Source organism: Calypte anna, chromosome 3, assembly GCF_003957555.1.
Source record: "Calypte anna isolate BGI_N300 chromosome 3, bCalAnn1_v1.p, whole genome shotgun sequence".
NCBI lineage: Eukaryota > Metazoa > Chordata > Aves > Apodiformes > Trochilidae > Calypte > Calypte anna.
In genome coordinates, this window is record NC_044246.1 from 93,848,044 (window position 1) to 93,868,718 (window position 20,675).

The following is a 20,675-nucleotide window of genomic DNA, read 5'->3' on the forward strand; positions in this document are numbered from 1 at the left end:
GTTGGATATTTTGATTTGCATGGAGCTTTTTCTATGTAGTGTGTGAATTCTGGTACTCAAGACAAAAAATGGTTATGTTCTCTACAATCAGCTCATCTACACTTTACCCCAAATAAATATTTGATTAGATCTGAGTTCAGAAAAGACTGACAGAAAATCTGAACTCCTCTATTGGTAGAAATGTTGCCACAGAGTTTCAACAATAAGATTTAAAAAAACAGTACATTTCTGTAAGGGGCTTTCTGTCCTCTGACACATGCACAGGCTGAAAAATTCCTGTCTGTGCTGCTACGTACTCTGAGCATGACTTACCCAGCTTCTGCTACTTATAGTGTGGAGAGGTATTTTGTCATTTACAGATACGGAAACATAGTTTATCAGGTATGTGTAGAGTATGAAACTCTTGAAGAAGGAGGGAAGTCTATATAGAAGAAAGTCTCTTCTATAAATCACCTTGGGATAGTGCTATTGACAGGTGAAAAAGTTTTTCCACATTTGGAGAATAATGATTGAAGAAGAACTCTAAAAGTATTCTAGATTTAGAGACGCTTCATCTATATTTGTGATACTTATATTAAAGTTTAGTTAACAGAATCATGACATTTCATGTGATCTAGAATAGTCAGAGGTGGAGGAGAAAGACAGTAATGAACTATCTGATTTATTGTTACTGTAATATTAAGTGAATTTTACCTTACAGAATTACTAGGCAAACTTTATTTGTTTATTAATATTTTATTTCCTTATAAACGTACACGAACTAATATATTTTAATGTGGATGTTATAACACATACATATTGAATGTTTAGCAATATAACAGAAGTAATTTCAAAACCATGTCATAATAATGCCAAAGGCTAATAAATAACTTCAAAATTTAGATATTTTAAAGTTAAACAGAGCTCAACAATTGTATTTTGTTTTGGCTTTTCCTAAATGCCAAATCTCAATGTACATTTTTCATTGATTTGTCCTCAGAAAAAAATGGGTTTAGAACAAATTTTTTCCATAAGAGTGCTAGTAAGATTTTATGCTAATAAAGTTAATTTCATTTAATGATTAATTTCATGTGTCTGTATCAGATTATATTTAATTCAATTACAGGGTTGTAATGTAGCATTAGGGTGAATTTCAGCCTGTGGTCTGTATTGGGGGCTCATGTACTGATGCCACGGAGTGCAAATGTAATCAAGAAAAGCAGTCTTATTTTCAGTAGGCTTTAACAGAACCGTAGCTCACTTTGGAGAACATGTATCATTCAACAAAGCCAAGGAGGTGGAAAATCTTTGTTAGTGGATAATACAGTGTTTAAGTAATTTACAATAATGATGTGAACTATTAATAAGCTAAAGGAAAAACATAAGATCTGTGCTATTAATTCCTATTTAAAATAAGAATAGAGAAAGTGCAGACAGATTACGATAGGTTTATGTCAAACTTCTAAAGCCTGTGGCAAGATCTCTCTTAACTCTTTGCTTCCGTGAGGTTGCAGGAGTCCTCAGGGTTCTTTATTGTAGATGACAAGGAAATGAAATACTATGTCCACCATGTATAATGTGCAGACAGATTGTAAAAAGATAAAGACACTAATCTTAGCTTTGCAGAATTTGGGAAACCCTTATTCTGATGAATGAAGAGATCTAGTTTTTGTCTAGTCATTACATCATCCTATACAAGGAGCACTGTAAAAAGGACAGAACAAAAGAAATAAGCTTCTCCAGCACTGCAGCATTTATACATTTGTGCAAAATTGGATACTAAGTGGAATATTTAAAACCATAGCAAGTAAGAGTGACAATTTTATTGTGGCCATGACATCTTCTGTAGTGAAGACAGCCATGTAGCAGGCCAAGAGGTCTAAAAGTTTGTTTCATTTCACCCAAATTTATTTGCTGCTCTTGTAAAAGATACTACCTCTCCCTGACAACCTTTTCTTTATGTAGTAGAATGTAGTGGAGAATCAATCTCGTGTTGCTTTCTATCTATGTGTCAGTCTTATGACAAGTTTATTTCACCACACAAAGATTCTTTAATCAAGGAAGTTTCATCTATCAGTCATATTCCACTGCTGGTGAGAACCAGATGTTGCACCAACTAAAAGATGGAGGAGTATGTAAAAGCATGTGGCAGAGAAAGAATACTGCACTCATGCTGTCAAATCATTAAAATGCTATCACATTATCTATTAGGCAACTTATATTTTCACAAAGATGTCTGATTCTCTCCTAGTAAGTGAAGTGCCTCACCAAACCATAGATTGGTTTGGATTTGAAGAAACCTTAAAGCCCAATCCAACCTGGCCTTGAAGACTTCCAGGGAAGGGGCATCCATAGCAGCTCTGGGCAACCTCATGCAGAGAATGACCTGAAAACAACTGACTGATTCAGAACCAAATAGTGAAACTATTAGGCTAAATACAGGCCACAAAATGGTAACCATTTGTAGAGTCAGAATTGGTTACTTGGGCTGGGGACACAACATTAATAAAGGAAGAATCCATAAAGAATATGAAGTTGAGAAAGATTAATTTCAGATTACTCCGAGAACTGGACCTCAAGGCAAAAGGAGAGATTTAGACAGAACCTTTACAACTTACTAATGCTAGAGTGGAGAAAATTTTAGTAGAGAAGAAATAGAAGCCACAATATCTTGACACCAGGATGGATGAAACCATCTTTGCCTTTTCTTCTTGAGTTACCACTTTGGATTGCTGTCTTCATCGTGGAGATTAGATGAGGACTTAGTGCCAAATACTGGGTCAATACTGCTTTCTTTCCTTTGAATAAAAAAAGAATGAAATAATAGGAGTGGCATAATTAATAAATTGCTCACACTTGGGATTTTGCTTTCTTCAAAAAAATAATGCAATAATCAAATATCAAATGAATAATTTGGTCTTTATGTTACAGTTTTTGATTTACACAAATCATATATAATTTACCTCTGGTCACTGTGGATAAATTTAATTGAATCATTGGACTATAATTTACCTTAAGATCAGATTCATTGTCAATATGTTTTGCTTGATATTTTACGTCTCTGTCTTTTTTTTTTTCTTTTTTCTCTTCCCATTTCCTTTTTCAGGTTTTGACCTAGTGAAGTGTGAAGATCCTGGCATACCGAATTATGGCTACAAGATCCGAGATGAAGGACATTTTATAGACACTGTCATTTTATACAGCTGTAACCCTGGCTACACAATGCATGGTAGCAGTATTATGACCTGCTTAAGTGGAGATAGAAGAGTCTGGGACAAACCTTTGCCTACTTGCATAGGTAATACAGATTATGACAATGCAAGATTTCAGTCTGGTGTTTTAAGAAAAAAATGCAAATATATTTTCACAAAGTTGAGTTCTTTGGTAAATACAGTACTGTATCAGTCATTTATTTGTAGTTACCTATCACAGCAATTATTCTATTCTGAACTTCCTTGTGTATTTAAGTTATCTGAGATCAATGCAGAGGTTAAGTTTGAAAAAATGAAAGCAGCTTTCTGCTGTGGTTCTATGAGTAGCATGTAGTGTTTTTTGAGTGATCAGACCAGCAGGATTGCTAAGTATATCAGTCACCTTGTTTCCTCTACAGTTATTTCACTTCCTGGTAACAATTTGGTTTTCAGGAATGTCTTGGTGGCATCTATATGCATTATTATTCACTAGGAGTGTTGCTGATAATTATTTGATTTAACTGCTATGGCACTTCCGTCATCTGTGTACAGCTGAGCTGAAGAGTTCTTCACAGTATCAGTTTTAAATGCCACTACTAGTAAGGCAACATTGTAAATGAAGTAGGAATTTGTGTACATCACTTAACTGAAGATCTACTGAACTTTTGTGGTTCAGTGATACCTTATTGCATACTGTTACCAAATTGAGGTTTCATCAGCATACTTCTTTATACTGGCCAGACAACAGCATGATGCTCTAAACAGCCAACTTGATCATTTGATTCTGGATGCCTAGCACTGTATCTGGTCCCTCCACTTTAGATTGTTAATAAAAATGTTTTAAATTAGGCAGTGGATACGACAATGGATATATATATATATATATATACACAATGGATAGATAATCATAGCTTTCTGATTTACTCTCACTTTGTGGACCTATGTCATTTACATTTTTCACTGCTAAAGGGAAGCACTAGGCAATACCTAACTGCTTTTTGATGTAATTGAACTTGATTTTATGTAGAAGGAGCTTGAAAGCATTAAACTAAAAGCATTTTGATATGAGAACAGCAAAGAAAGTGATTTTAATTGCAAAAGTCAAGGTATAAAGTCTCAATTTGAGCATTCAGTGTTACTTAAAAAATCCAGACCTACTGGATGGGATAATTCTGAAGCATTTTTGCTGACTTACTGGTGCTATAATTATTCTTTTGTAGTCTGAGTTCATCTTGAATTACTTTTTTCAGTATTACAATATAATCACAGAAGTATGGTTTATTCTTTTGTAACAAATTAGGAAAGGGGTCATTATATGTGCATCTTTAATAAATAATAAACCATATGTCCTGTATGTGTACATGTCCTGGTTTGAATCTCTGCTTCAGAGATCTTAAGAAATTCTGTTACATTTTTAGAAGACAGAAAGTTGTGGAACGGACAGAAAATGGACGAACAAAATATTACAATATTTTTAAAAATAATTGTAATTCTTACTTCTTTTGTAGCTGAGTGTGGTGGTCGAATTCATGCTGCTACATCGGGGCGCATTTTGTCCCCTGGCTACCCAGCACCATATGACAACAATCTTCATTGTACTTGGATTATTGAAGCAGATCCAGGAAAGACAATAAGGTACATGTTTAATTTCAATAGTTATTGTCTTCTTCAGTATTGTATAGTTTGGTTTTTTTATATTCTCACGCTGTTCTACTCAATTGTTAGTGTATTAACTCCTCCTTACATGAATAAGGTTAATGTTTGTCACGCTGGCATTTACAAGTGCCATGCCTCTAGGAAATCTGGGTATCTAAATTGTGTAGGGGACACTGAGAGGCACCTTTTTACTGAATTACATAGCATGGGCTATAAATCTTCAGGGGGGTAAACTGCTGCCTTTTTCAAGCTGTGAACAAGCTAAATTGCCAAGCTGTCATTTCAAAATTCTTCCCTCAAGACATTATAATACCATTCTTCTATATCTTACTGTCACGTTCAATCTAATAATTTATTATTGAATTTTAAAAATATATTATTGAATATTAAATTATTGAATGTAATTATTTAACACTATTTTTAAAATACTTTACTTCAAGTAGCCATGAAGTTCTTGATTCTGCCAAGCGTGGTCAGACATTGGGCATCTTGAACCTTGTTGGATATCTATTGGGAACAGTCTTTTGGTCATCAGTGTTTTGTTCTCATGAGGATTTGACAATTAACAGCAGTAGAAAAGATTAGTGCTATAAAGCTTTATATACAACTGTGGAGGGTTTTCCTTTTCCATTCCTGCTCTTTTCTGCCATATAATTATTAACATATATATTTTTTTCTCCACAATTAGTCAATAGTAAGACAAGGAGTATCTCAGAAAGCATGAGGAATAATAAAATTTGAGAAAAATTATGAGATTTTTAAAGGAAGTCCACACAAGACTGGGAAAATGCTTAATAGATTATGACTGGAAAATTTCTCCACTTAGAGCAAACAGTATAATGGAAAAAGGAGGAAGTGAGAAGGATACAGAAAATTAAGAAAACACAGCATGTAGCTAAAGTACAAAATAAAGCTACATGCCAAGAACTGAGTGATGGAATCTAGAATTTTATTTCTATAATGATTTATGGAAAGAGCATAGAAAGAGTCAAGAACTCAGACAGAAGGGAATTAGTAATACAAGAACTTTCAAAACAGTTTTTCCTCATCAGTTTCACATACCAACAAGAAAAACTGTCATACTTAGCTGTTGATGTATCACCAAATCACTCAAATGGAAGAAATACCAGTATTTATTTCAGCTCATTTTTTGATGTATAACACACAGATTCAAGACCTTTGAAATGGCAGCTCCTGTTCAATACTCAAGCTGGTTTGTACACTCCCAAAGGAAGTTGCTATGAAAGCAAGAATATAACAAAAATATTTAACTTCTAATCAATATAGATGACCTAATTTACTAATATATTTGATTATATGGAACAGAGATTATTTTTGTACTTCAGTGAGAGGGTAGAAGTAAATGTGTTACTTCAGAATGTTAGCTATTATTTATTTTGAGCCAAAAAGCAAATAATAAGATGTTCCATTATTCAGTTAATCTGGACAATAGTTTCAACTGATCACTTCAATGAAAAGTATTACTTTTTAAAATTAAACAGGTGAAGCAACATGAGCAAATGGCAGGCTATTCACTGGAGGGTTGTTTTTAGTTTTGTTTTTTTTTCTTTTACTAATCCCATTTCACTAAGCCAAATAATGAATTCATTCCATCGTAGGTGATTTAAATGCATCATTTGCATGTAAATTACAATTTCCAAACTAATTCTTTCCAATTAATGACAAATATCATGAAGAAACATCAACGAACAACTATTTGAAGCAAAAAATAACTTTTCATATTCACCTATTAGACTTCTTCAGTGTTAAAAATGTTAACAGTAAGAACTTAAAGCCAATGCCCAAATCCCAACTAAATAACATATCATTCTTGAATGCTTTTCTAAATCTAACTCTTCTCCTGAAGGTAAATACAAATTATTCTACCATAATATGATTTCATATTTTGTGAATTTTGACATAAGGCAAATACAAGATAATACATTTTCTGTTCTTGTATAGGAGAGAAAACGTCATGCTGACAGTTTCTTGTGCTTTTATGCTACTGTCCAGTAGCTCCTGCTTTTTTTCTGATCTCAAACTAAATACAGTTTGGGAATGATTGCTTGGAGGTTTGTGTAGTTGTGTTTAGTAATGTGCATTGCTTTTACCTTCTTTTTGCAGTCTGCATTTTATTGTTTTTGACACTGAGGTTGCTCATGACATCTTGAAGGTATGGGATGGGCCAATTGAAAGCAGCATACTTCTGAAAGAATGGAGTGGCTCAGCCCTTCCAGAGGACATTCACAGCACCTTCAACTCCTTAACATTACAGTTTGACAGTGACTTCTTCATCAGCAAATCAGGTTTCTCCATTCAGTTTTCAAGTATGTAAATACTTTTTCATCTTAAATCTAAAAATTTTGTACATTCTTTTATACAGTGTTCTCATATATATGAATTACTTCTTATCCTACAGATTTCATAAAAAAATGTATTTTAAGTATTTTATACATCTATGAAAATAGCTACAACTAGGGCAAATTTCTGAATTTGCTTTGAATGTTTAATTATATTATATTAATATTAATGACTGATATTATCTACTTAGCATTGTTTAACAATTAATATATTTGTACATACATAAATTTTCTTCTACACTGATAGTTTAAAATGTTTACACCAGTGCTAACTAATAAAATATTCTTTTGTGTTTATTCTTCATGTTCCTTGGGGTTTGTTTCTCACAAGATTGGTTGAATGATGCATCATTTTTATGACCTTAACCACTGCTTGGGTACATGATTAAACTAAAGAATATTATATCTTACCATATTGAAATATCAGTAAAAAATAACTATTAAACTAATCAAAATCTCCCTCAAGTCTATAGTGAAAACTCTGTATACAGGAGAGCTGTGATGAATATTGTAGAAGTGATTAGTGGGAGTGTGTGGAGTTTTTCTGTGATATTGTGACTGAAGTTTTAAAGACTGTGGGAATACTGTTTCACTGACTCAATCATTGCATCCTTATATATCTAGAAATAATGTATGTAAGAGTATTTCTGCTCAGGAACATAGGAAAATTATGAATGAATAAAATGTGTGGGAGTAGGGGTATTATATAAAACCTTCTCTGTAGGTGCTGTCATTCAGAAGTAAAAGGCACTAACAAGCTTTTGGTCATTGGTATTTGCATAGGGATACAAACTTGGTTCATTTCCTGGTCTCTAAAACATGCATTTTTTTTGTTTGCCTGTTCACTTCTATATTCTTTATTTTTCTGTATGCTGTAATCTCAAACCACATCTTTCATTAGTTTTAGGATAGCTATTTGAAAGTATGCAAAATTACTTTATTTATGAATATAAATATGAAAGTATGAAAAATTAAAGACAAGGGGCAGAATAAATTTTTCTTACTTTTCTGACCAGTGTGCTATATAATATGATTCTTTTCATGTTGTTTGGAAAAAAAGTCAAATATTACATTTGTGAAAATGAAGGTTTATTTTTTTTTACTGTGTTAGGGTTAGTAAATACATTTTTTGTTGTGTTATGTGGAAATATAAGTTAATGCACAAATTTTTAAAAGAGGAAAATGTTCAGGCAGTTAGATTTGTCAAATCATTCTTTGACCTTCAGTGATACTTGTTGTAAGTATGAGACAATTTAATGCTTTAGGGATGAAGAAGTAATTTTGTCGTCTTAATATAATATCTGACGGATGCACTTAGTGATCATGCTGGCAATTGCAGTGTGTGTCTTACTGGAATTAATTGGAATTAGTGGTGAAGAACTGAATGCCTCAGCTCAAGTAATGACAAAGTGATGTATACGTTTCTTTCGCCCTGCTTGACAACTGGAAAGTTTTATTAATTTTTAAATTATAAGGATAAAAAAATATATGATCTAAGGAATATATTAAGTAAATGTTAAATTATTTCATCTAAAAACCAGTGCTTAGGTAGGCAATGAGCAGACCACTGTGGCCTTAATCTGTCAAGGGTTTAAACTAATTAATTTATGGGTAGGTATCTTTGCATACTTTAATATTCAAACTGTAGACCAGTTTATAGCAAAGCTGCACAGAATGTTTAAATTTCACTACTTTAGTGATTTGTAACTTAATAAAATAAAAGACACTTGGGTTTCTTAAACTTCTTCCTGGTAAATACAGAAGATGTAGATGTTTTTTTAAAAACTCTATGAAGGTAACTGCTCAAGTTTTGTGTCTTTATATCACTTGAAGGATTTATAGATGTTGCATTTATTAATAAGTATATTTTATTTAAATATTAATTACAATCCAAGAAGAAAACTTTGGGTGCAGAATTGCACAGGATTGGAAAACCTTTAATAAACTGGACATCTTACACATGCAACTCTAGAATGCACTAATTGAATCTGTCTAAAAAAGAGGTGCTATGAAAGCGTAGTATGAGGTAGATCAAAAACTATCACCTATAAATTACTTACTGATGATTGTAAATGTAATTAGAGGTATTTTTGATGAAAAATATAGGTGACTGAAGCTTTAAAAATGGTTGAATGCTATTAAAACAGCCTTGTCTTGCCCACTCAGCTCAGCATGTAGAGCATGAGGACACGAACTGACAAGAGTGATTATGTTAATTGTAATCAGTCTAATGCTTTTCATTAAAACTTAATTACCCTTTAATCATGCATAGAAGGGAAAAAAAAATGACGTTCACTGTACAAAATTGACCTCTACTCTGGGGGTTAAATACATTTAAACTATGTATTACAGGCCAGGGATTTCAACCAACTCTTTCTGGTCACAACACAAAAAGTGAGCACAAGAAGAGTATAGGCAAATTTGGTATTTTGCTCCTTTATTCCAAAGAAAAAAAATTCCTGTCAGCAAACCCTTCCTGCCTAATTTTACTATAAAAAAAGAAGTTTTCTAGCCTAGCTTCTTTCTTAAATGTTTAAGGTAAATGGGATGAGCTTCCATCTGAACTTGCCTTTTTCTTTTTATCAGCTATAGGTCCAGTTATACTCATATACACTAAATCTCAAACTACTGGACATGTATAGGCAGGTGAAATAAATCCTACCTGTCTTTTCACAGGTGTCTAGTTCCCTTTGAGGTGCTGTAAGGTATCCTGACCACCAAGGTATCCCCTGGCCACTCCAGAAGATCACACACATATAAGTCCCGGGTCACATCTTCCAGTCCTCTGCTACCTTGAATATTGTAAAGCAACAGACAAGTTTTGCTCTGAAAGTTTAATCCTCAGATACTCCAAACTTCAGAAAGCACTTGGATCCCATAGTTGTGGACTGTCCATAGCTTTTCTTGATCTTAAGCTTATTTTATTGAGAGATTGTTTATATCAAACCCTACAATTTGTTTACTAAACATTTAGTGAAAACAATGGAAGTGGCAGATGGCAAAGACAGCACTGTCTGTTGTTATTCATAATTATTATAGACTCAGCCTTATTTTAACAGTTTTTAACAGTTTTATTTTACCTGAAAATTCTACTCTTCTGTTCTACTGTTAGACTTTTACAGTCTAGCCTTTTTTCTTGTAATAAATTCTCAGGTGTGGTAAGTTAAGATAACTATATCCTTTTCTTAACCTAAATGATGCAGTCATAGTTCCACAGCTGGTTTCATAGAATTTGTTTCTCAAGCAAATCTACATCATCCCTCTACCTCAAAGGATTATTTGTGCACTTCTTATAATAAGAAAAGCATTTTTTTAAATGTTCGACTTTTCTAGAGTCACACCCATCTATAATCATTTTCTATGCTTGCCTCTGGTTATATGGTATTTTTAATTTCTCTTAGTCATAATATTCTGTTTGCATATACTTTAATCAAGATATACCCCTCGCTGCTTATCTTTCTAGATAGCAAAGAACAACTGGCAAAAAGTTTAATAAAGTAGTAGATTTTTTTCCTCAATTTCTTTGTAATTTTTGTTTTATAAGAAGAACATCACTCATTTTATTAAAAGTGAAGATTTGAAATGGAGGCACGTGCATAGTTATTATATATAGGTATATATAATATATAACTATATTTGCATAGTTATTATAGTTATTGATATTTTTAAATTTTCTTTTTAAGTAAAAGTAGATAGAAGTAATGATGGCTAAAAATGCCTGAATAAATCTTTATCTTAACACAAGTCATCTTATTTCCTTTGACAAGACCTTCAGCATCAGTGGCTCCATGTTTGATCATTCCTAATGACACTAGGCTCAATCTCAAAAATCTTTGTAAGGAATGATGCCTGATTGTGTCTAGTTTTGTAATTCAATTTCAATGTGTTTTTCTACAGTAATTCTTGAAACAATTGTGTAGCGGGAGGAGCCATTATTGCTCCTGAAGCTCGATGAGTCGCTGGTCTCTTCCAGGACTCCAAGCCACCACACAGCGCTTCCGGGGTAGAAGTGTAGTGGGTAGAGCCTTTCTTGCTCCAGTGGCTCGATGAGCTGCTGGCCTCTCCATGCCTCGTACCAGAGTGAGCTTGGGTCTGCCCTGTGGGTGTGTGTCCCACCTTTATTGGCCCCCTGGCTTTGCTCATGCCCAGTAGGGGCCTGTGCTAATCAGGCACAGGTGGACTCACACCCACTCACTGGCAATTCAAGGCACCTGGTTTATCTCATCTCTCTACATTTCCCCCTTTTTTTTTTTTTTTTTTCTTAAAGCTTTCCCGGTTTGCCCTAGTTTACAGACATTTTTAACAAACATACAGGATTTTTGCCATACAGGATTTTTCTTCAGGCCCCGCAAGACACTCAACTAAGAGCATTGAGGGGGCCCCGAGTACAATACAGGATTTTTGCCATAGGATTTTAACTTATGGGATTTTTACCCTTTACAAAAATACACTTATAACTTATGGGATTTTAACCCTAGCTTAGGCAAAAATACAACTTATGGGATTTTAACCCCAGCTTAGGAAACATACATGGGATTTTAACCCTAGCTTAGACATTTTAACAACAAACATACAGACATTTTAACAAACATACATGGGATTTTAACCCTAGCTTTTACAAACATTTTTAACAAACATAGGCAACCGAATGTCAGCCCAGGCACTCTTTCACAAAGTCTCTACCTTTTATTCTTCTCCCTCCTGTTTCTGCTCTTCTCTTGGTTTCCCTCTGCTCAGGGGCCTCCAAAGAGATTTTCTGGTTCCTCCGTGGGATTCCATCCCTGCTCAGGGGTTCATGGGTTTCATACCCTGGGATTCCATATGGGTTTCTGGTTCCTCCGTGGGATTCCATACCCTGGAATTCCCCCCTCCTGGCTTCAAAGACAGAACCCTTATTTTGGCTTCCCTCTGTTCAGGGGTTCCCAATCCAAAGAGCTTGCTGATCATCAGGGAGAATGTTCTTGTCTAGGGCTGATCCTGAGGCCTCGGGGTTTAGCCCATTCCAGGACAATGTCCTAGGGCTGTTCCTGAGGCCTCGGGGTTTACCCCTTCTTGCCTGCTCCTGGGGCTTCTTGTCCAGAGAGCTTGTTGATACAGGGAGAATGTTCTTGTTGCCAGCTCTTCACAAGTTGCTTCTTAAGTTGTCTGTATGCTGCCCGCATTCTCCACCAAATGTAGCGGGAGGAGCCATTATTGCTCCTGAAGCTCGATGAGTCGCTGGTCTCTTCCAGGACTCCAAGCCACCACACAGCGCTTCCGGGGTAGAAGTGTAGTGGGTAGAGCCTTTCTTGCTCCAGTGGCTCGATGAGCTGCTGGCCTCTCCATGCCTCGTACCAGAGTGAGCTTGGGTCTGCCCTGTGGGTGTGTGTCCCACCTTTATTGGCCCCCTGGCTTTGCTCATGCCCAGTAGGGGCCTGTGCTAATCAGGCACAGGTGGACTCACACCCACTCACTGGCAATTCAAGGCACCTGGTTTATCTCATCTCTCTACACAATTGTGTCACCTATCTTGAACTGTAAATTGTTTTTTTGTTTCTGAGATCTCTTTTAATTGCTTACCTGATGGCCTGAGCCACTATATTTAAGTAGTATAAGCATTTCCATGGATCTTCTTTGCCAGGATTTGTCATGCAGTTGTTTCAGTTTGATTCACAATTAGATTATAAAGAAAAGGGGTTTAGCACAAAATGCTTTTTTATATAAATATATATGTACTTAATCACATATCTGGCTTAGTAACAAACTAGATACACAACAGGACACAAGATTTCTAGATTCCTTTTTCAAGTCTATGACCTAATAATTTCACAGTTCAGTCTGTTCTCTTTCTCTCTGTGCTGTTCTATACATTGCATGGCATGCTAACAATTAACACATTAGCATGAAACTGTCATAGCATTAGTATCCTTTATCTAATCCCTAGCATGGGCAAGATATCCTCAGCCTTATAGAGGAAAGCAGTCCTTCATTTGGCTTCTGTGGAACTAAGCAGAATTAAAGCTTGTAGATGACTTTGATGGCTTTCTCTATACTTGTGAGCTTTTGTACTTCAAACTTAAAGAGGCTGCATTAGCATTTGGACTTCTATTTTCTTTACATTCTTGGACAACACAAGACATTTAAATATGTGGTTAATGCTGATTTGCACAGTTCTCTATCTTTACTTTTACAGATATTACATTATAGAGTATTTAGAGAGCACTTTCATGTTTGGGAACATTTGTCAGTCTGCAAGCACTGCACATCCTCTGTACAGTGTCTCAGTGGTGCAGCAGGTCACTAACCATTTCCCCTTGCTTCATGGGGGATTAATTCTGTTCCCTGTCCCTTTCTTATGCCCAGCTCATGGAGCTGGGTACCTGAGGAATAACTGGTCTTGCTGCTTAAGACAGGCATAGAAAACATCAGGTATCTCAGCCTTTTTCTCGTTCTTTGTCACTATGTTTCTGCCTCTCCCAGTAAGATGGAGATTCTCCTTGGCCCTCCTTTTGCTGCTAATGTATTTATAGGAAAAAATTTTGTTGTCTTTATAGTGTCCTTCAGGTGAAAAATAAACAAGGCACAAATCTGACATATTGCTCATAAGGCTACAGACACACAAAAATATATAGTGTGTCATCCTCTCAAAAACAGTCTCCTATTGATTTTCAGTGAAGTTTTAAATCAACTCTGAAATGTGATTTGGGGGCCAAAAGAAGATCTAAAATGCAATTTTGGAAGATTACTGAACTAAAGTCAGAGAGGCTTAACACAGTGACTGCCAACATATGGAAGTCTGAAAACTCCCTAGCAATCTGTGGTTTTCTCACCTATTCTTATTATTCTGGCACCTATCTCTAGTTCTTTCTTATGTGAACACAGAAGCCTGCTCCACTCTGAGCAGATAAGACAGAGATGGGAAATCTGTTACCCTATAACCCAATGACTATTATGTAGCTTAGAACACATGCAAGAACTGAGAAATGGCAATTTAATTTTTTTTCCAGACAAATGGAATTTGAATCCCTACTCCTGGTTATGCCATTTAGGGCATTTTCTCAGTCATTTCTGAAAAAGTTTACGTATTTTGATTTAGCATCCTTGAGTCTAGAATGTAATTACTGCTTTCTCTACTTTACATCCTGTATGTTTTGTCATCATCGTGAAGATTCCGAATTCATCAGGTTTTTTTTTTTTTTTAATTGCATACAGCAATGGTATGTCACAGCATAAACATGGGCTTTCTAATAAGTATGTGAACTAGATAGTAATTGCATATATATGTATTAGTAGAGGGACTGAGAAGAAACGAAACTCAAGAAGAGCAATGACAGAAGAACTGGTGATTTTTAATGTCTGGATTACTTATCACTGCAGATAACCTTTTTACCCTTTAGATATTTGCACAGTACCAAATGAAGCAATAGTAGACTTGTAATTTTCATGCAGTTACAGAACCTCTTGGTAATATGGAGAAGTCAAACAACACAGGAAGGAGACAAGTTGACAGTCTGTCAGAATGTTCATTTAACTAGATGACACATCAATGCTTAAATGTCTGGTGTTTTGTTTAATTAGGATCAAGTGTATTTGTCATGATAAAACGATTTTTAGTTTCAAATACATAAAATAGCTTCTAAAGCTTCAAGAGCAAAGTGTAAAAAACCATTCTGGTGCTTATTAAACATCTATGTTTTTTAAATACAAGATTTTGTATATTAGAAATTGAGATTAACAGTGAAATGAATATAAAAAGGCATCAGCCCTTCATAATTGGTACATACTTAACACAGTCAAAATGGGAAAAAATATTATTTGATGAAATCTTATATTGCATAACCTTTTAAAGAGAGAAAGAAGATACTGAGAGATTTTTTGGACAAAAAATATAGTAATTGATACCAAAAAAAGATTAAAAAAATATACTAATTATTGACAGAGATGGGCTTATGCTCAAATTCTTGAAAGAATTTAGATTCTTTTACAGATAGGCTCTATAGTGATTCTTAGAGCTGTTATCTTTCCCATAGCAAATTACTTCTCTGAGGTCGTGACCATGCTTTCCTTCTCCTGTGTCCTGGTATACATTCAGTAAGCTGCACTAATACAGGATATCAGGTAAATTGTCAGAGTGGTGCCTGGGGAGTAATTACACAGATCTCATTAATTCTGATAGCTGTTACTTTAATTCTTGGATAGAAGTTTATAAAATCTGGTGGAGAAAATCTCACAGCTGTTAAAAAACTTGCTGTCTTTTACTTCATTGAGATAGAGGTAACATCCCAAGGTAGGAAATATTCTATTTCGGAATGCAAAAAAGGTCAAAAAATTGTGAATAATAAGATATTAAACAGCACTCTTGTGTTTGTAGTGTGTTAGTTATCATAGCTCATTAATTCTTTTATAGGAATATTTTACAATTTCTGTGATTTGTCTAAGTGACCAGGCATTTGCTAGAACATGCCTAAAATGATTTGGCTAATCTAAAATGTTTACTTCTTACTTATCTCTTTCTAACCTTTCTGACTCACCAAAATTTAAAAGACAGAAAAAAAAAAAGTTTTGTTTTCCCATTGTACAGCTGGGTAACTGTTTCTGTTTCGCAGCTGTTTTCTAGTTTTTGCTTGTTTCTTGTAGTGGTATACTCTTTTGGTGTGGATAGAAGGAGAAGATGCAGTTATTAATACAGAAAATAGATTAAGAAGCTTAAGAATCATCTAGTTTCATCTCCCTTGCCATGGGCAGGGACACTTCCCACTAGATCAGGTTGGTCAAAACCCTGTTCAACCTGGCCTTGAATACTTCCAGGAAGGGGGCAGCCACAGCTTCCACAGCAAACTTGTTCCAGTGTCTCACTACCCTTAAAACTTAAGAAATTCCTCCTACTGTCTAACCTAAACCTACCCTCTTCCAGTCTAAAATCCTTATGCCTTGTCCTGTTGCTCCATTTCTTTGTAAAATGTCCCTCTCCATCTTTCTCATAGGCCCTCTTCAGGTACTGTAAGGCAGCTATATAATCTCCCCAGAGTCTAGGAAAGTTACTTCAGCCCTCTGATCATCTTTGTGGCCCTTCCCTGAACCTGCTTCAGCAGGTCCATGTCCTTCTTATGCTGGGGGCTCCAGAAGTGGGGGCAGTACTCCAGGTGGGATCTCATGAGAGTTGAGTACAGGGATAGAATCCTCTCCTTTAGCCTGCTGGGCACTCTTCTTTTGATGCAGTCTGGGATGAAGTCAGGTTTATGGGCTGCAAATGTGCGTTACTGGTTGCATTGAGCTTCTCATAAACCAACAATCCCGAGTTCTTCTCCTCAGGGCTGCTATCAATCCATTCTGACACCTCTATTTGTGCTTGGAATTGCCTGGAAATATTAACTTTTCTTGGGGTTGAAACAGAAAAAATGAAAAGAACACCAGACCCCTAAAAAAATAGAAGGAGTGATACTTTATATTCTTAGTCTTTTTTGACCTGTAATTTGTAATTCTGTGCTAAACCCCAGTTTATAACTGTAGTGCTATATACTGCTCAAAATACAGGAACACATAGTCACTGCTTTCCCATAGTGCTGGAGAGTGGTGCAGCCAAGTATGATAAGTAGCAATAACATTAGCTCATTGGGCAAGCATGTGGTAAAAAAACATTTTTAACAATGGCATACATGCATCAGTTTTTCTCCAAATGCTCTTCATTGCTCTGATCATGTCTTACAGATATCAGAGCAAAATTATACCTTAGAAGACATCAAATGTGGAGTTGAAATGTTTTTGAATCAGTTTAAGAATGAATCAATTATCTGATGCATGAGCACATGAGAAAGTAGACATAGTTTCATGATATTAGAAAAAAAATTAATATTGGTGTTTCACGATTTTCAAGGATAATCACTTGCCATATTGGAGATGAGTGGAGGTTGTAGTGTAGCAGGATTTTTAATAAGTATTTGGTCTGGATTCAAGAAGTTACACCTTATTTTGATTGAAGAGGATGAAAGCAGTACTGCTTACTTGTAGATAGACATGAATATCGTTAGTGATGATCATGACACTGAGTTTCTGACAACTTTTTGTTTGCTAACAACTGTGGTTATTTCTTTGGAAAAGACATGTTTGGGTGGAGCAGCCCAGAGTGGTAGGAAACAGAATGCAGTTCATTGATTTAGGGACAGCAGACTCCAGAGATGGGACTTTCTGGTGTTTACTGTAACTCAGAGTACTGAGGACCTAAAGCCAGTAGAAGAGACCTTGCATCTTCTACAAATCTAGGGTGGATGTATGTTTACGTATCCATTTTCTGGATGGTCACCATACTGACTGTTCTGCTCAGTTTGACATTGCTTTTTAAGTTAACTTTTGGTTTGTTTGTTTGTTAGTTTGTTTGATAAAGCAAAATCCATATCCAAACTCAGGATACTGACCACAGGCAAGATATTTTCTGTAGATTCAGTTTGAGCACACCCTAAGAAAGTTTTGATTAACCCTGAAATTGTACCTTCGGGGCTACATAAATAATATTTTATGCAACCTCTGAGCAAACACATCATTTGCATGCTGCAGGATATTAAGACTATAAAATGATTTTATGTTGTGATATTTACCCTCTTGCACAAAAGGCATCAAAGTGCATGAAGAAATCAGTTTTGATAACCGGAACATTAAACTGAGAAAAGGAGTTAACAGCTGTTTTGATTCATTAACTTGGTATGATGATTCTTGTAAAAATAAACAAAATACCTTCCTGTGTAAACTGATGAGTAAATAATGTGGCCTCTGATTGGAGTGCTCATGTAAAAAGATTGCACTTTTAATTATGGATGTTTGGTATCTATAACTTAAAACTTTTATATCATTCTCTTGCAGCTTCCATTGCATCAACCTGTAATGATCCTGGGACCCCACAGAATGGTACCAGATACGGAGACAGCAGAGAGCCTGGAGACACTACCACCTTTCAGTGTGACCCTGGCTATCAACTCCAAGGACAAGCTAAAATTACATGTGTGCAGCTGAATAACCGATTCTTCTGGCAACCTGATCCTCCTACATGCATAGGTAATAGTAGGGAATATTAGTTTCTGTTTAAGCTTAAGACAGACAAGATTTCTTATTCTTGTATGATGCTCAAGATGGAGGGGTGCTCTATGCAGAACCCAGTTATTTCATACTTATGGTTAATGGTGGACTCAGTCTTAAGAATAACTGTTTATGGATGTTATTTTATCTCTGTATTCCTTAAACTTCATACATATTTAAAACTGACGAAGTCTAATAGGACTAATTAAACGGAAGGGGTGATTTGGGTGAAAAATTTGCTTGTTGAAATGTTCTCACTGGAATTGTCTTCTGTATAATAATTCAGTTACATACACTGGTTTACGTTATTTATATATTATGAAAAATTTCTGAATTCTCTATAGATTAAATATCCATCCTGTGCAAGCCCTAGGAAACTAGAAATACTTTTCTTGAAGCAACATACCCATTGGGAGATGTAGATGCAGATAAAGGAGTCCAAGTGACAATGCTGTTGAAAGTAATGTGATACATGTCTGTAACACCATGGTGAAAGATCTTTCTTTGAAACAAGATTTGATTTCATGGTTCCATAGTCCTCTATGGCATTAAGATTTCTCTGAGGGTTCTGGTCAGTAGACTAAAAATCACAGGCTTAGAAATCTTGCTGAAATGTGTTCTTTTTGTTAGTTTAGCTCTTCTAAGATTAAAATCAACATCTATAAAAAAATCACCTGCTAGTTACAGTTATTTTCAAAATCTTTATTATTGCCTATTGAACTATAACTGAATGAAGATTTATTTTAATGATCCTGAAAAAAAACCCCAAAACTACAGATAAAAAGTGTTTTAATTGTACTGGAATAAGCATAGTGCTTTTTTTTCCTCCAAACTATTTTTGAGAGGCTCTTTCTGAAACAGCAAATCCCCTAATGGTCCCTCTCTTTCTCTGACATGTCTAGAGGTATCTCAAAAATGCTAGGAAGTAATCACTTCCTATTACTTTCAAGTCAAGTAAAAAAAAACAACCAACCAACAAAAACAAACAAACAAACAACTCCAGAAAAACTAAACACAAAAGAAAGAAGAAAATAAAGAAGAAAGAGGGAGTGTCTTTGAGCAGAAAGTAGATGCATATTGTTATTCTTCCATGTACTGAAGGTGACACTGAAGGGGGAAACCGATTAATCTTTCTGTAGACATGACAATATTGAAAACCTTAAAGGTTCTGTAAAGCCATTATATGTAATTTTTAAAATTACCATAAAGTCCTTATTTCAGTATGCTGTCTTATAAATGAAAAATTATTTATATTTGATAACTACTGCTTAGTACTCTGAACACTGTGTGACTTCCATTCCTGATTGTTTACTGTTTTCTGCGCTATTTGTACTTTATAACTTTGATCACAGTTATCTGAGGCTGAATCATCAGTACACACCTAAGGAAATATCTCCTATAGCTGTTATTTATGAATAAAATAAAAAAGAAAAAAAATTAGAGAAAAAAGCCCACAACACAAACAACGAAAAAACACAAGGAAATCCCACAAAAAAAAAAAAGGCCCAAAACCAAAAAGTACACCCTGGATTAAAAAGAAATAAACAAATAAATAATGTAGGGAAAAAATAACTTTATTTTCATAAATATCTCAAAAGGAATGTCTTAATTAATATTTTCATTAGGAAGATGGTTTCCAAGTGCATTTTCTTGCTCATGCTTCAGTTCTCAACTTCAGATTTTCTTGGAGCTTTTAAATAAAACTAAATCCCAAGATATATTCTATGAGTGCATCTGCTGTACTCCAACTTCTAGTGAGCATTCAGTTCACTGAACTGTCCTGAACAAAGTACTTCTTTAAAAATTCTAATGCAGATTCCATATTCTTTTTATTTAACAGCTAATAGAACCTTGTGAATTTAACATGTGACTATATTCTTATTTCTTTTTACATTGTGACAGCTGCATGTGGAGGAAACTTGACAGGCCCAGCAGGAGTCATTTTATCACCTAACTATCCACAGCCTTATCCTCCTGGGAAAGAATGTGACTGGAGAATAAAAGTAAACCCTGACTTTGTCATTGCCTTGATATTCAAAAGGTACAATTTCTAGATGAATGCTTCTGTTTAACAGGATTTTAAATGTCACATCCAACAATGGCATCATTTATCACTTCTTAAAGCTTCTAATTATATTCTCTGGCTAAGTACTGGTGCATGTTTCTAATGTGTGCTATATCATTCATTCCAAATAATATAAAAGAAAATAATATAGTTATATGGCATTTTTGGTATTGAATATATTACTGAGCAACAAAACTCCCTTTGTAGTGGAAACTCTGACTGTAGCTCAGTTCTTAAAAGCTTTTACAAATATAGGCTAAATATAGACTGCTTGGCATGCATAGATCAGGAAAAAAAAATGGTCTACTTATTCAAGAGATAAAAATGTCTTAGTAATGTTATTTCATAGTTTAAGATAAATTTATTTACTCTGTGTTC

The 20,675-nt window shown here is 34.9% G+C and overlaps 1 protein-coding gene across 1 annotated transcript in view; it reads left to right on the forward strand.

The window, feature by feature from the left end:
* The window catches only part of CSMD1 (CUB and Sushi multiple domains 1), a 945,929-nt gene that overhangs the window by 779,301 nt on the left and 145,953 nt on the right, over positions 1-20,675 (forward strand). Inside the window, exons 24-28 of the mRNA XM_030448332.1 lie at positions 3,086-3,277; positions 4,679-4,805; positions 6,951-7,153; positions 18,020-18,211; positions 20,135-20,273. Coding sequence (XP_030304192.1) covers positions 3,086-3,277; positions 4,679-4,805; positions 6,951-7,153; positions 18,020-18,211; positions 20,135-20,273 — 853 coding nt within the window. The remainder of the gene's footprint in view (positions 1-3,085; positions 3,278-4,678; positions 4,806-6,950; positions 7,154-18,019; positions 18,212-20,134; positions 20,274-20,675) is intronic.